The sequence below is a fragment of the Hemiscyllium ocellatum genome, chromosome 6 (assembly GCF_020745735.1).
Source record: "Hemiscyllium ocellatum isolate sHemOce1 chromosome 6, sHemOce1.pat.X.cur, whole genome shotgun sequence".
In the NCBI taxonomy this organism is placed as follows: Eukaryota; Metazoa; Chordata; class Chondrichthyes; order Orectolobiformes; family Hemiscylliidae; genus Hemiscyllium; species Hemiscyllium ocellatum.
In genome coordinates, this window is record NC_083406.1 from 55960209 (window position 1) to 55972900 (window position 12692).

A 12692-nucleotide genomic window follows, 5' to 3' on the forward strand; every position below is an offset into this window, starting at 1 on the left:
TTCAATGAAAAACTTTCCAATTGTTTGCGCAGTAAAATTCAAGTCTTTTTCAATCACAAACTTAAAGAACCAAAATTCAGATGTAACTAAGGGTTTGCAAATAAGTAGAAGTGTTCAATTTAGTTATATAAAGCACCAGTGGCCAGCTCTTAGACAATTCTCTCAAAATCTGGGTTAAATTAAACCAATATTGAAATAGTGACAGGTATACTTAAGATTCCACTCCATCTTTGAAGAACTTATTGTGTTTCAGCCACATTCAACATTCAAAATCTCTAAAATGGATTGTGGTAATTTGTCTCATTGCTATTGTGTAAAACTTTGGGGTAACTGCCTCCAAAACAATGACAATAAATTAACATTGGCTATGAAACAATTCAAGATGCCCTGAGGATATAAAAGGCACTGTTACCTGCAAGTTCTTGCTTTCTTCCAATGCATTACATAAGCAAGCTGTTTAAATGTTGTTCAGGGTGGGGGGAGGGGACTGACCCAAATCATCCACTTTCTGGGTTGTCAGAAATAAGGTACAGGTTGGGGGACACGCATCAGGACTTACAGATATCCATACATTAGATATATATGGGAACTGACCAGAAGTTTAAACTTTGCAATTTAATTCCCTGTATGGCTTCAACTCAGTGGAGAATTGGGACAAATTCAGAGATTTAACTCTATTTACCCACGAAGTGTTAAGATAGTTTAATACCAGTAGTGTGACTCATCTGAGCATGACAAAAAGAATAGAGGGTGAGCTTGTTTAGTTGGCTAGATGATTTGTTTGTGTGACAGAGTGATACCATCTGCAGAGGTTAAATTCCCATCTTCTTGATCTCACCCTTTGCCTGAAGGGTGGTGACCCTCAGTTTAAATTCACCACAACTGTCTTTCTCTGATGAGAACACAACCTACGATCCTCTGGGACTATAACGACTTTACCTTACAAAAAAAACACCTAATGCCTATCCATCCCACAATAGCACAATATCCCCTGTCCACCACTCACCTCTTACACTGGAGATGACAAACACTGAACAAGTGACGAACACACCCTTGTTGACCCAACTCACTCACCCACCAACTGTCAATCCCAATCACTCAACTAGTTTTCTATCTAATGACCCAACCCCTCAAACTGACCAGACAACCCACTGACCACCAAAAAAAATTAACTACCCAAACTAATCATTATCACCTTCCTGTTCAATACAGCCACACACCTCTCTCATCCACCTGTTCCATATCACATATCTCACCAACCTGGTTATTTGATTACTCACCTATTCAAAGGACTTAAACCTTTCAAAATTTATATTGTTAAAAAGAGATGTTCTCCTTTTCCCTAACTCCACTTAATTTCCTAGACTCATAATGGAGATGCTACATTGTGTTTTCCTGCTTTAATCAAAAAGCAGAAAATCTGAAAAAAAAACTGGCTGTATCAGATTGGGAAGCACTTGACAGCTTGAAGGATCAGAGTTATAATTTTAACATAATTCAAAAGGTCCATAATTATATTTAGTCAGAATGTCACTGTATTTCACACTATACTGAAATGAAGACAGATTTTACCATTTAATCGTTAATTTCTTCCACCTAATACTTGTCGATACTGTCTCTTGAATCTCAATATATGGAGCAATTTCAATATCCCTCCATATCCTGTCAAACTTTCGGGGAAAAGATAACCTCAAAACATATGGCTTTAATCAGCATTAATACGTAGCTTACACTGACAAATATAGTAATATACACCATTGCTCAAGTAAATTTTTAAACACTACTGAGCTCTGCAAGCAACTTCAAACAGGTTGGAGTATTTCTGAAAAATACATTTTCAAACATTTTACCTTTTACACCCATTAAGACCATCCACAAGAAATATCAAAGTAAGGGAAGACAACATTTATACTACCTGAGAGAAGAGTATCGATTGCTTGGCAAGAGGACTCTGCATGACATCACATACCAAGCTGCACTCTCCTCTCAAACAATATAAAATGGCGGTTTTGTCCAAAGTTGGTATTGTTGTGGATTGCCCCAATGGGTATAAGCCAAAAAACTTCAATTTGTTTTTTTTTCAACAATACTCAGGCTCTGTAAAACCAAAGGACTATTAAAGACTATTAAGGTGACAAAAGTGTCGATGAGGGTAGATCAGTGGATGTTAGTAATTTTAGTAAGGCTTTCAACAAAATACCTCAGGGCAGGCTTATCAAGAAGATTGAGATGCATGGGATTCACATCAGCACGGCTGTGTGGGGGTTCAGAATTGGCTTGCCCATTGAAGGCAGAGAGTAGTAGCAGAAGGGTGTTTTTCAGGCTGGAGGTTTATGAGTAGTGGTGTTCCCACGGGGATCCGTAATGGGACCTCTGCTGTTTGTGATACATATAAATGACTTGGATGAAAATGTTGATGGGTAAGTTAGTAAGTTTGCAGATGATATAAAGATCAATGGGGTTGTGCATAGTGTAGAAGGTTGTTAAAGGATACAATGGGATACAGATCAGTTGCAGATATGGTCAGAGAAGTGGCAATTTAATCCAGGTAAGTGAGATGCTGCAATTTGGGAGATCAAATGTTAAAGGAAAAGTATACAGTTAATGGCAGGACCCTGAACAGCATTGATGTGCACAAGAACCTCAGGGTTCAAGTCCATAGCTCCCTGAAAGTGACCACAAAAGTAGATTGGGTGGTGAAGGCATGCTTGCCTTTATTCATTGGGGAATTGAATACAAGAGAGTCAGGATGTTATATTATAGTTTTACAAGACTTTGGTTAGGCCACACCTGGAGTACTGCGTTCAAATCTGGTCATCACATTACAAAAAAGACATCCAGAATGCTGCCTGGATTAAAGAGTATGAACTATAAAGAAGGGTTTTAAAATATTCAAGTAGTTTTCTCTGGAACAGCAGAGACTGAGTGGAGACTTGATAGAAGTCTATAAAATTGAGATGTATAGATTGGGTTTTCAGTTGAATCTTCCCCTCGCTCGCTGCCCTCCACAACACCACCCAGAGTTGAAATGTCTAAAACTAGGGGGCATGTATTTAAGGGGAGAGGGTGGGGAAGTCGAAAGGAGATTGAGGAGGAGTCTTGACCATGCTGCCAGGGTAGTGATGGAGAGAGATATGATAGGGCATTTACAAACTTTTAGAAAAGCTTAGGAATATGCAAGGAATGGTGAGATTTGAACCAAGAGCAGGCATGAGCCAAAGGACAAATTAGTAATATTTATGACAACTTGTCACTAATTACAGCATAGGACCAGGCTTAGAATAAAACGATAATAGAATTTTTAAGACTCCAATTTTTAAAAAAATATTAGGTTAAGGAAGAAAGCACAGCATGAATCCTGGAACTTATGATGAACTCAGCAAAACAATTGCCATTTTGGCATTCCTTCTGACTAATTAACTAGAATATTATTTATTAAACAACTGCACTAAGCCTTGGGACACAAGACAACCAGTAAAATAACAGTTTATTTACTGTTGTGCAAAGTACAGGTCACGATAATTTAACATGTTGCTTTTCAGCTCAGGCCAACAGAGTGATTGTTCAGCATTTAGATATTAAAAGGAAGAAATCCAAACAGACTATTTTCAACACAGTGCGACTTGGAATTCAGCCTATTACACAATTAAAATATGAATTTAAATATTTTATACAGTTAAAGGGTATTTTCACAGTATGAGCTCAAAAACACGTGTTAACGATGACAATAATGTCAAGGGCATACTGCATGACAAAACTCAGCTTCCCAAGGAAGTCGCAACTCCTTGTTTCCAAACTAAAACTAAAGAAATAACTAATTGGCTGGTCACATCAAAAATGCTTTACATGGTATTTTTGGAGTTTCAGAATTTGTTAGAAAATATGGCAAGTTTTGGACAACATACTTAGCATCTTTTCACAATTATATATGTTGGCCTAGAGTTAATAAGAATTAATATAAGCGCTACTGAAATAATCACTAAAACAATGTATGTAGCACCCAGCTTGCAACTTTTACCTCAATTATGCTTAATAGGGCTTTTCTTAACTTAGTATGCAATATCAAAAGCCTTCATGCATTTTGGGGACACCTATGCAGGCCTTATGCCTTAGTTCTTTTTTTGTATATTGAATATTCATTTTAAATGCAATGTTCAAACATTGTTCAATGCAATCTGTCCCAATTAGAATTAAGGAAATATCATTTATGAGCTAGTGGTGAACAATTACAAAATATAGTAAATTACACTAACAGCTTAAAGGTGAACAAATATCCATTAACATTAAGTAATTTTAAACAATCAAGACTAAGAACACAGTTTAAGCAAACATGAACAAATTTTCAACATATTATCTGCAAGATCACACATTTTTATCCCAGAAATGATTTGAAATTTTGACTCATGTTTAAACAATTTCTCCATTAGAAAAAGGCATGAGTACTACCTATTGCTGTAGACGATTTAGTAATTTATAGCAGTCAGATACTTAAATGAATTAACAATGCTTCTTAAAATGTCATGTTTACATGTTATGCAATGTAAATAAATTACTTTCATGCTGTGTGGTCAGTCCTACCTGTATTCTCGTTTACAGTGAAACGACCAAGACCACTGCCATCTCGGATAGAATACCGAATCTGTCCATCCCTTCCATCATCACCATCTTTTGCTGTCACGTGTAGAACGCTTGTCCCAATTGGTGCACTTTCCTTCACAGATGACATTTTGGCAAACTCTGAAAACTGTGGTGCATAAAGATTTTCATTCACATCAACCACTTCAATTTCTATAAAGGATGCGGAGGACAACGATATGGGCCGACCTTTATCTTTAACACGAATTGTCAGATTGTAGAACTGCTGTTTTTCAAAGTCCAGTTCTTTTGACAGACGTACTGCTCCACTGATGCGGTCGATTTCAAACTTCCCATTATAATCGTTTCCCAAAGAATAACGCACCTGGCCACCTAAACCAAGGTCAGGATCATGAGCTTCAAGCCATGTTACCACAGCACTTACAGGCATATCTTCAAGGACCTTAACAAAATAACTTGAAGGAACAAAATGAGGAGCATTATCATTAACATCCACTAAAATGATCTCCAAATCTACCACAGAATATAGTTGATGACCAATGTCAGCTTGGTCACGAGCTTCTATTTTCAGAGTACAGTTAGCAAGTAATTCACGATCGAGCAACCCAGTCACATAAACAATGCCAGTTGAGGCATTAATAGCAAATTGGAGGGTATTTGTTAATAGTGTGTAAATTATTTCACCGTTGCGAGCCAAATCTTCATCCGTAGCCTGAATCTGAACTATTTCTGTACCAACCACTGTGTCCTCTGGAATGCTAACGGAGTAACTATCCAGCAAAAAACGAGGTTTGTTATCATTAGCATCCTGAATATGGATTGTCATCAGTTTCCAGGCAGAGTTTGGAGGAGACCCCAAGTCATAAATAGTGATGTTAAGAATGTATTTATCAGTTAATTCACGATCCATTGGCATCAGAACTGTTAACCATCCTGTTTCCATTTCAATATTAAAACAACTATCAACATTGCCACCAGAGATGGTGTATATAATTCTGCCATTGAAACTACTATCTGCATCAGAAGCTGGGATCTTAACAATCATACTGCCAACAGGAAGATCTTCCTGAATAGCTACTTCAGAAGGAAAGGATTTATCAAACTGCGGAGACTGCCTGTTAATTGAATAAAGATCAAGGAATAAATCCTCCATTTTTGACTTGTTTATTTTAACCCTTTTGAGCAATTTTTCAGCTAGTCTCTTTGCAACTCCAGTTTCTGTGCATGCATAGTCCTTTGTAGTTGGTTTACCATACACCAATGAAATATTAAGAGACATAGGATCAGCAATATTCTCTCCGTCCGTAGCTGTTATCTTAAGTGTAAAGAGTCCACCTTTTGGATTTGCACCGTCCAACGTTTTTGACAAGAAAAGCACACCAGAGTCAGAATTTAGATCAAAGAATCCAAACTCATTTCCAGAAACAATCCTATACTTTACCAATTCTAGTTCATCAACATCAATAGCTGACACTGTGGTTATTTGTTCCCCAACAGGGAACTCACGGGAAATCACTCCTCGGCAGTCCACCTTTTCAAAGAGGGGCTTATTGTCATTCACATTTTCCACATTTATAGTTATGTTTACTTCATTCTCACGTCGATAAGGTGAACCCCAATCTGAGGCCCGAACAAAAAACCTGTAACTGTGAGGCGAAGACTCATAATCCAGTGGTTCACTTGTGCTGATGACACCTGTAAATTGGTTTATTACAAAAGGTAATGAGTTCAGGCTGCCAATGCTGTATGTTACATATCCATTTTCTCCTTGGTCATCATCAGTCGCAGTAACAACTAAAACACTGCTTCCAACAGGCATGCTCTCATTGATAGATGTCACGTATGACAGTTGATGAAACTCTGGTGTATGATCGTTTGCATCTTCTACTTTTATCACAACTCGAACTTTCATTTCGCTGACATTGCTCATCACCTCCAATATGAAATACTCTTTCTCACGTATATGCTCTGCCGTGGTGACCAGACCAGTTTGGGAATTAATGGAGAAATAGTGAGCATCTTCAGTTGCACCAAGACTATATTCCACATTCTGTGGTTCAGGCTTTAGCTTAACAGCAACAACTACTGCTCCAGGGGGAGCAAATTCATTCAGCTCCACTTCATAGACATCCTCTGCAAAAGATACTTTGTTTTCAATTTCCTCCAGATTTTTAATATGTACAATTTTCACTGCAGAGAATTTTTGAGGGGTTCCATGATCTTTTGCTTGAAGAGTAAGATTATAACCATAAGGAAAGTCTTCCCAGTTCACTGGTTTTGCTGACTTTATCCTATATTCCCTACCCCCTAAACCAGTTCTAACAAGATGGAACTGTCCTAGAGGATCACCTGCCACAATAGAAACTGATTCAATTTCACCATTAATTCCATCATCCAGGTCATCTGCAGTGATAATTGCATAGATAGGATCAATATCCATCAAGGAGGGAATGTGAGACACTACACTTAGTGTTGGGGCATGTTCGTTGATTCTATCAATATGAATGACTAGCTTTGCTGTACTGCTTACTCCATTGTTTCCATAAAGTTTCATTCCACGATCCACTGCTAAAACCTCCAAGTCATATTGGCTTTTCTCATCACAGTTCAGTTTGCCACTGAGAGAAACAATACCACTAGTTGGATGTACAGCGAAGATGTCAACTCTATCTTTAAAATAGTAATAAAATTCTCCATTTGATCCTATATCTGCATCAGTTGCTGTCACCTGCGCAATACTTGTTCTCAATGGTGTGTTTTCTGGAATTGTTACAGAATATGTTGTTGGAGAAAATAAAGGCCGCAAATCATTCATATCCAAAACTTGAATGTTTACTTTTGTCCATGCCTCCAGGGCTTCCCCTCTAATTGCAGCTTTCACAATAAGTAAATAGTGGTTCTGAACCTCCCTATTCAGTATGGCAGAATTGCCTCCCTTAGTCCTTATCCTTAGGAAACAGAAATCCCCCAGTAAAACCTCTTCTGCTTTGAAGAAGCTGTCTTCGTCTCCAGAAATAATTCTGTATTTAATGTCCCATGATCGATCAGTCAAGCTTATCCCCATTTTAACTTTACTGTTGGCATAAGTCCTTGCAGCAGAGTTCTCGTAAATAGTGGCATTATAGCGAGAATGTGTAAACTGGAAGGTTGCAGGCAAAGCTCGTTCTTGAAACTGGTGGCCCTGGCAATTAAAACTGTAGAGCTGGAACAGCAGAAGAGCAAGGCAGAGGAAGGAAAGTGGCGTGCCAGCCCCACAATCCATATTTAGATCCATTCCATCATTCTTCCATTCTAATGTTGATATAATAAAAAGTCATGAATTAGGGTAATGTACACAATTACATTGTCTAGAAACACATTCTTACTAATACTTTAAATAGTAGAATATTCTAACCAAGAGTAGCAATTTACTTAATCAATAACATTCAAAAGGGTTAAAAGGAATTTAACTACGAGATGAACTATAGTGCAATCACAAAACACAGTAGCTTCAATTCTGTGGCATAAACAGCAAAACTGCTACTGTCGGTGTTTGTTCATCCGTCAAAACTGACAGCAATCTCTGGAATCGGCACATGCACAACTAGACTCATTGGACTTGTCTCAAGAGGATGTATAAGTCTAGCAACTATAGGTTGATGAGTTTAACATTAATGGCAACCTTTGAAACAATAATCAGAAAAATATCAATAAGTAGTTAAAAAAGCCTATAAAACAAAGAACTGAAGATGCTGGAAATCTGAAGCAAAAACAAACTGGCAAAACTCATCAGGCCTGGCAGCACCTATAGGGTAAAAACAAAGACTGCAGATGCTGGAAACCAGAGTCTAGATTAGAGTGGTGCTGGAAAAGCACAGCAGGTCAGGCAGCATCCGAGGAGCAGGAAAATTGATGTTTCAGTCAAAAGCCCTTCATCAGGAATAGAGGCAGGAAGCCTGCAGGGTGGAGAGATAAATGAGAGAGGGGTGGGGGTGGGGAGAAAGTAGCATAGAGTACAATAGGTGAATGGGGGTGGAGATGGAGGTGATAGGTCAGAGAGGAGGGTAGAGTGGATAGGTGGAAAGGAAGATAGGCAGGTAGAACAAGTGGTGGATGTGGACAAAGCAGTTAACATTTCAAATTTTGTAAGTGTTCACCAGAACTGACCACAGCCAAGAAAAATTGATGTTCAAGTGTTTGGATGGGGCTGGGTGGTGGGGTGGGGTGGGGTGGGGGGAGACAAGTGGTGAGAAATATGAAAAGAGCAGGTAAACAAAAGGGACTTTTGATTATAGGCCACAACAGGAAAAGCTGCATTAAAAAAAACATGATAATGACAGTTCAGAGTTGGAAAGAGTGGGTCAGCTGTATTGAAAGCAACCCATTTAATGTGATAACAAGACTGAGAATGGGTGACAATGGATTGGCTATGCTAAAGGCATTCTATCTCATGAAAAACAAAAAATCATAAGACACCACAGCACGTCAGACAGCATCCATAGAGAAAGAGCAAGCTAACGTTGAGGCTAGATGACTCTTCATCAGAACTGAAGTCTCTCTCTATGGATGCTGCCTGACCCACTGTAATCTCCAGCATTTGTTGTTTTCAGTACAGATTTTAGCATTGGTAAGAATTTGCTCCTATGTCATGACAGGGCTGCGTGTGGGAATTAGGCTTTCAAGTTATTGAATGTAATGCGCATCTTACAGGCTGCAAGCTCTCCAAGGAGAAAATTAAATATTGTTTGTCAAGCTTGCACTGAGGTTCACTGAAACTTTGCAGCAAGCCTGCAACAGAAATGTTGGCCTGGAACACCGTTGAAATAGCAGGCAACTTGCAGGCTCAGGGTAATTTTTACATACAGAATGAAGATTTCTGCATAACAGTCACCTAGTCTGTGCTTCATTTGACCCATATCCCCCTCAACCCTTCCTATCCATATACCCATCCAGATATCTTTTAAATATTGCTATAGTAACAGCTTCCACCACTTCCTTGAGCAGCTTATTCTATAGACGTACCACCCTCTGCATGAAAAGTTGCCCCTTAGGTCCCTTTTAAATCTTTCCGACCTCACCTTAAACCTATGCTCTCTAGCTTTGGACTGTCATCCTGGGGAAAAGATTTAGATATTTATCCTATCCATGCTCATGAGTTTATAAACCTCTAATGTCACCCCTCAGCCTCAGATGCTCCAGGGAAAATAGACTCAGCCCCTCTTCATAGCCGAAACCCTCCAATCCTGGCAAAATTCTTACAAATCTTTTCTGAACCCTATCAAGTTTCACAACATCCTCCCTTTAGCAGGGAGACCAGAATTGTATTTCAATAGTGGCTTAACCAATGTCCTATACAGCCAATGTCCTATAGGACTTCTCAGCTCCTATACTCAATGCACTGACCAATAAAGACAAGCATACCAAACATCACTTCACTGTCCTGTCTACGTGTGACTCCATTTTCAAGGAACTATGAACCTGCATTCCAAGCAGGGAGATTTCCTAGAGCTGCTCAGGAGGATTTAAACTAATGAGGCGAGGGTGTGGGACCCAGGGAAATTGTGAGGAGAGATCAATCTGAGACTGGTACAGTTGGGAAAGGGAGCAAGTCAAAATGTCAGAACAGGCAGGAACAAGGTAGGACTGATAAATTAAACTGCATTTATTTCAATGCAGGAGGCCTAAAAGGGAAGGCAGATGAACTCAGGGCATGGTTAGGAACATAGGACTGGGAAATCATAGCAATTACAGAAATATGGCTCGGGGTGGAAAGGACTGACAGCTTAATGTTTCATGATACAAATGCTATGGGAAGGATTGAAAAGGAGGCAAGAGAGGTGGGGAAGTAGTGTTTTGATAAGGGATAGCATTATGGCTGTACTTGAGGATATGCCTGGGAATCCATCCAGGGACGTTATTTAGGTGGAACTGAGAAATAAGAAAAGGGATGATCACCATATTGGTATTGTATTATAGACCCCCTAATAGTCAGGAGGAAACTGGGAAACAAATTTGTAAGGAGATCTCAGCTATCTATAAGAACATTCGAGTGATGGGAATTTAACTTTCCAAAAACATACTGGGACTGTCATAGTGTTAAGGGATTAAGAGGGAGGGGAATGTGTGTACAAGAAAACGTTCTGATTCAATATGTGGATGTACCTACTAAAGAAGGTGAAAACTTTGACCTCCTCTTGGGAAAGAAGGCAGAGCAGGTGACTGAGGTGTCAGTGGGGGAGCACTTTGGGACCAGCGACCATAATTCTATTAGTTGAAACCAGTGATGGAAAGGATACACTGGATCTAAAAGATGAAGTTCAAATTGGAAAAAGGCTAACTTTCACTGTATTAGGCAAGAACTTTCAAAAGTTGATTGAGGTCAGAAATTTGTAGGTAAGCGAACGGCTGCAAAATGGAAAGCCTTCAAAAATGAGATGACAAGAGTCCAGAGAAAGTATATTCCTGTTAGGGTGAAAGGAAGGCTGATAGGTGTAGTGAATGCTGGATGACTAGAGAAATCGAGGTTTTGGTTAAGAAAAAAGAAGAAACCATATGGTAGGTACAGATCGAGTGAATTCTTAGAAGAGTATAAGGGCAGTAAGCTTTGTTAAATAGGGTTAAGGATAACCCTAATGGATTTTACAAATTCATTAAGGACAAATGTGTAACTAGGGAGTGAACAGAGCCCCTCAAAAGATCAGCAATATTTGTGTGGAGGCACAAGAGATGGGGGAGATACTAAGCGTATTTTGCATCAGTGTTTACTGTGGAGACGGACTAGAAGATATAGAATGTTGGGAAATAGATGGCAACATCTTGAAAAATTTCCATATTACAGAGGAGGAAGTGCTTGATGTCTTGAAACACATAAAAATGGATAAATCCCCAGGACCTGATCAGATGTACCCTAGAACTCTGTGGGAACCTTTGGAAGTGATTGCTGAGCCCCTTGCTGAGGTACTTGCATCATCAATAGTTATAGGTGAGGTGCTGGAAGACTGGAGGTTGGCTAATGGATGGTGCCAATGTTTAAGAAAGGTGGTAAGGACAAGCCAGGGAACTATAGACCAGTGAGCCTGGCATTGGTGGTGGACAAGTTGTTGGAGGGAATTCTGAAAGACAGGATTTACAGTATTTGGAAAAGCAATGACTGATTAGGGATAGTCGACATGGCTTTGTGCAAGGGAAATCATGTCTCACAAACTTGATTGAGTTTTTTTGAAGGAATAACAGAGGATTGATGAGGACAGGGCAGTGGACTTGATCTATCTGGACATCAGTAAGGTTCCTCTTGGTAGACTGGTTAGCAAAGTTAGATCTGATGGAATACAGGGAGAACTAACCATTTGGATATAGAGGATAGAGGGTGGTGTTCAAGTGGTTGAGTATTGCTTTTCAGACTGGAGGCCTGTGACCAGTGGTGTGCCACAAGGATCGTTGCTGGGTCCAGTACTTTTTGTCATTTATATAAATGATTTGGATGTGAGCATAAGAGGTACAGTTAGTAAGTTTGCAGATTACACCAAAATTGGAGGTGTAGTGGACAGCAAAGAAGGTTACCTCAGTTCAACAGGATCCTGATCAGATGGGCCAATGGGCTGAGGAGTGGCAGATGGAGTTTAATTCAGATAAATGTGAGGTGCTGCATTTTGGAAAAGCAAATCAGAGCAGGACTTATATACTTAATAATAAGATCCTGGGGAGAGTTGCTGAATAAAGAGGCCACATTGTGCAGGTTCATAGTTGAAAGTAGAGTCGCAGGTAAATAGAATAGTGAAGGCAGCGTTGGAATGCTTTTCTTTATTTGGCAGAGCATTGAATACAGGAGTTGGAAGGTCAGGTTGTGACTGTATAGGACATTGGTTAAGCCACGTTTAGAATATTGTGCGCAATTCCAGTCTCCTTCCTATTGGAAGGATGCTGTGAAATTTGAAAGGATTTAGAAAAGATTTGCAAGAATGTTGCCAGGGTTGGAGGGTTTAAGCTATAGGGAGAGGCAGAATAGGCTGGGGCTGTTTACCGTGGAGCATCAGAGGCTGAGGAGTGACCTTATAGAGGTTTATAAAATCGAGGAGCATGGATAGGATAAACAACCAAGATCTTTTCCCTGGGGTGGG

At 39.5% G+C, this 12692-nt stretch overlaps 1 protein-coding gene across 1 annotated transcript in view; it reads right to left on the reverse strand.

Moving 5' to 3' along the window:
* The window catches only part of LOC132816926 (protocadherin Fat 3-like), a 575577-nt gene extending 567719 nt beyond the window's left edge, over window positions 1-7858 (reverse strand). Inside the window, exon 1 of the mRNA XM_060826951.1 lies at window positions 4579-7858. Within this exon, the coding sequence (XP_060682934.1) occupies window positions 4579-7858 (3280 nt within the window). The remainder of the gene's footprint in view (window positions 1-4578) is intronic.
* Window positions 7859-12692: the final 4834 nt, after the last annotated feature.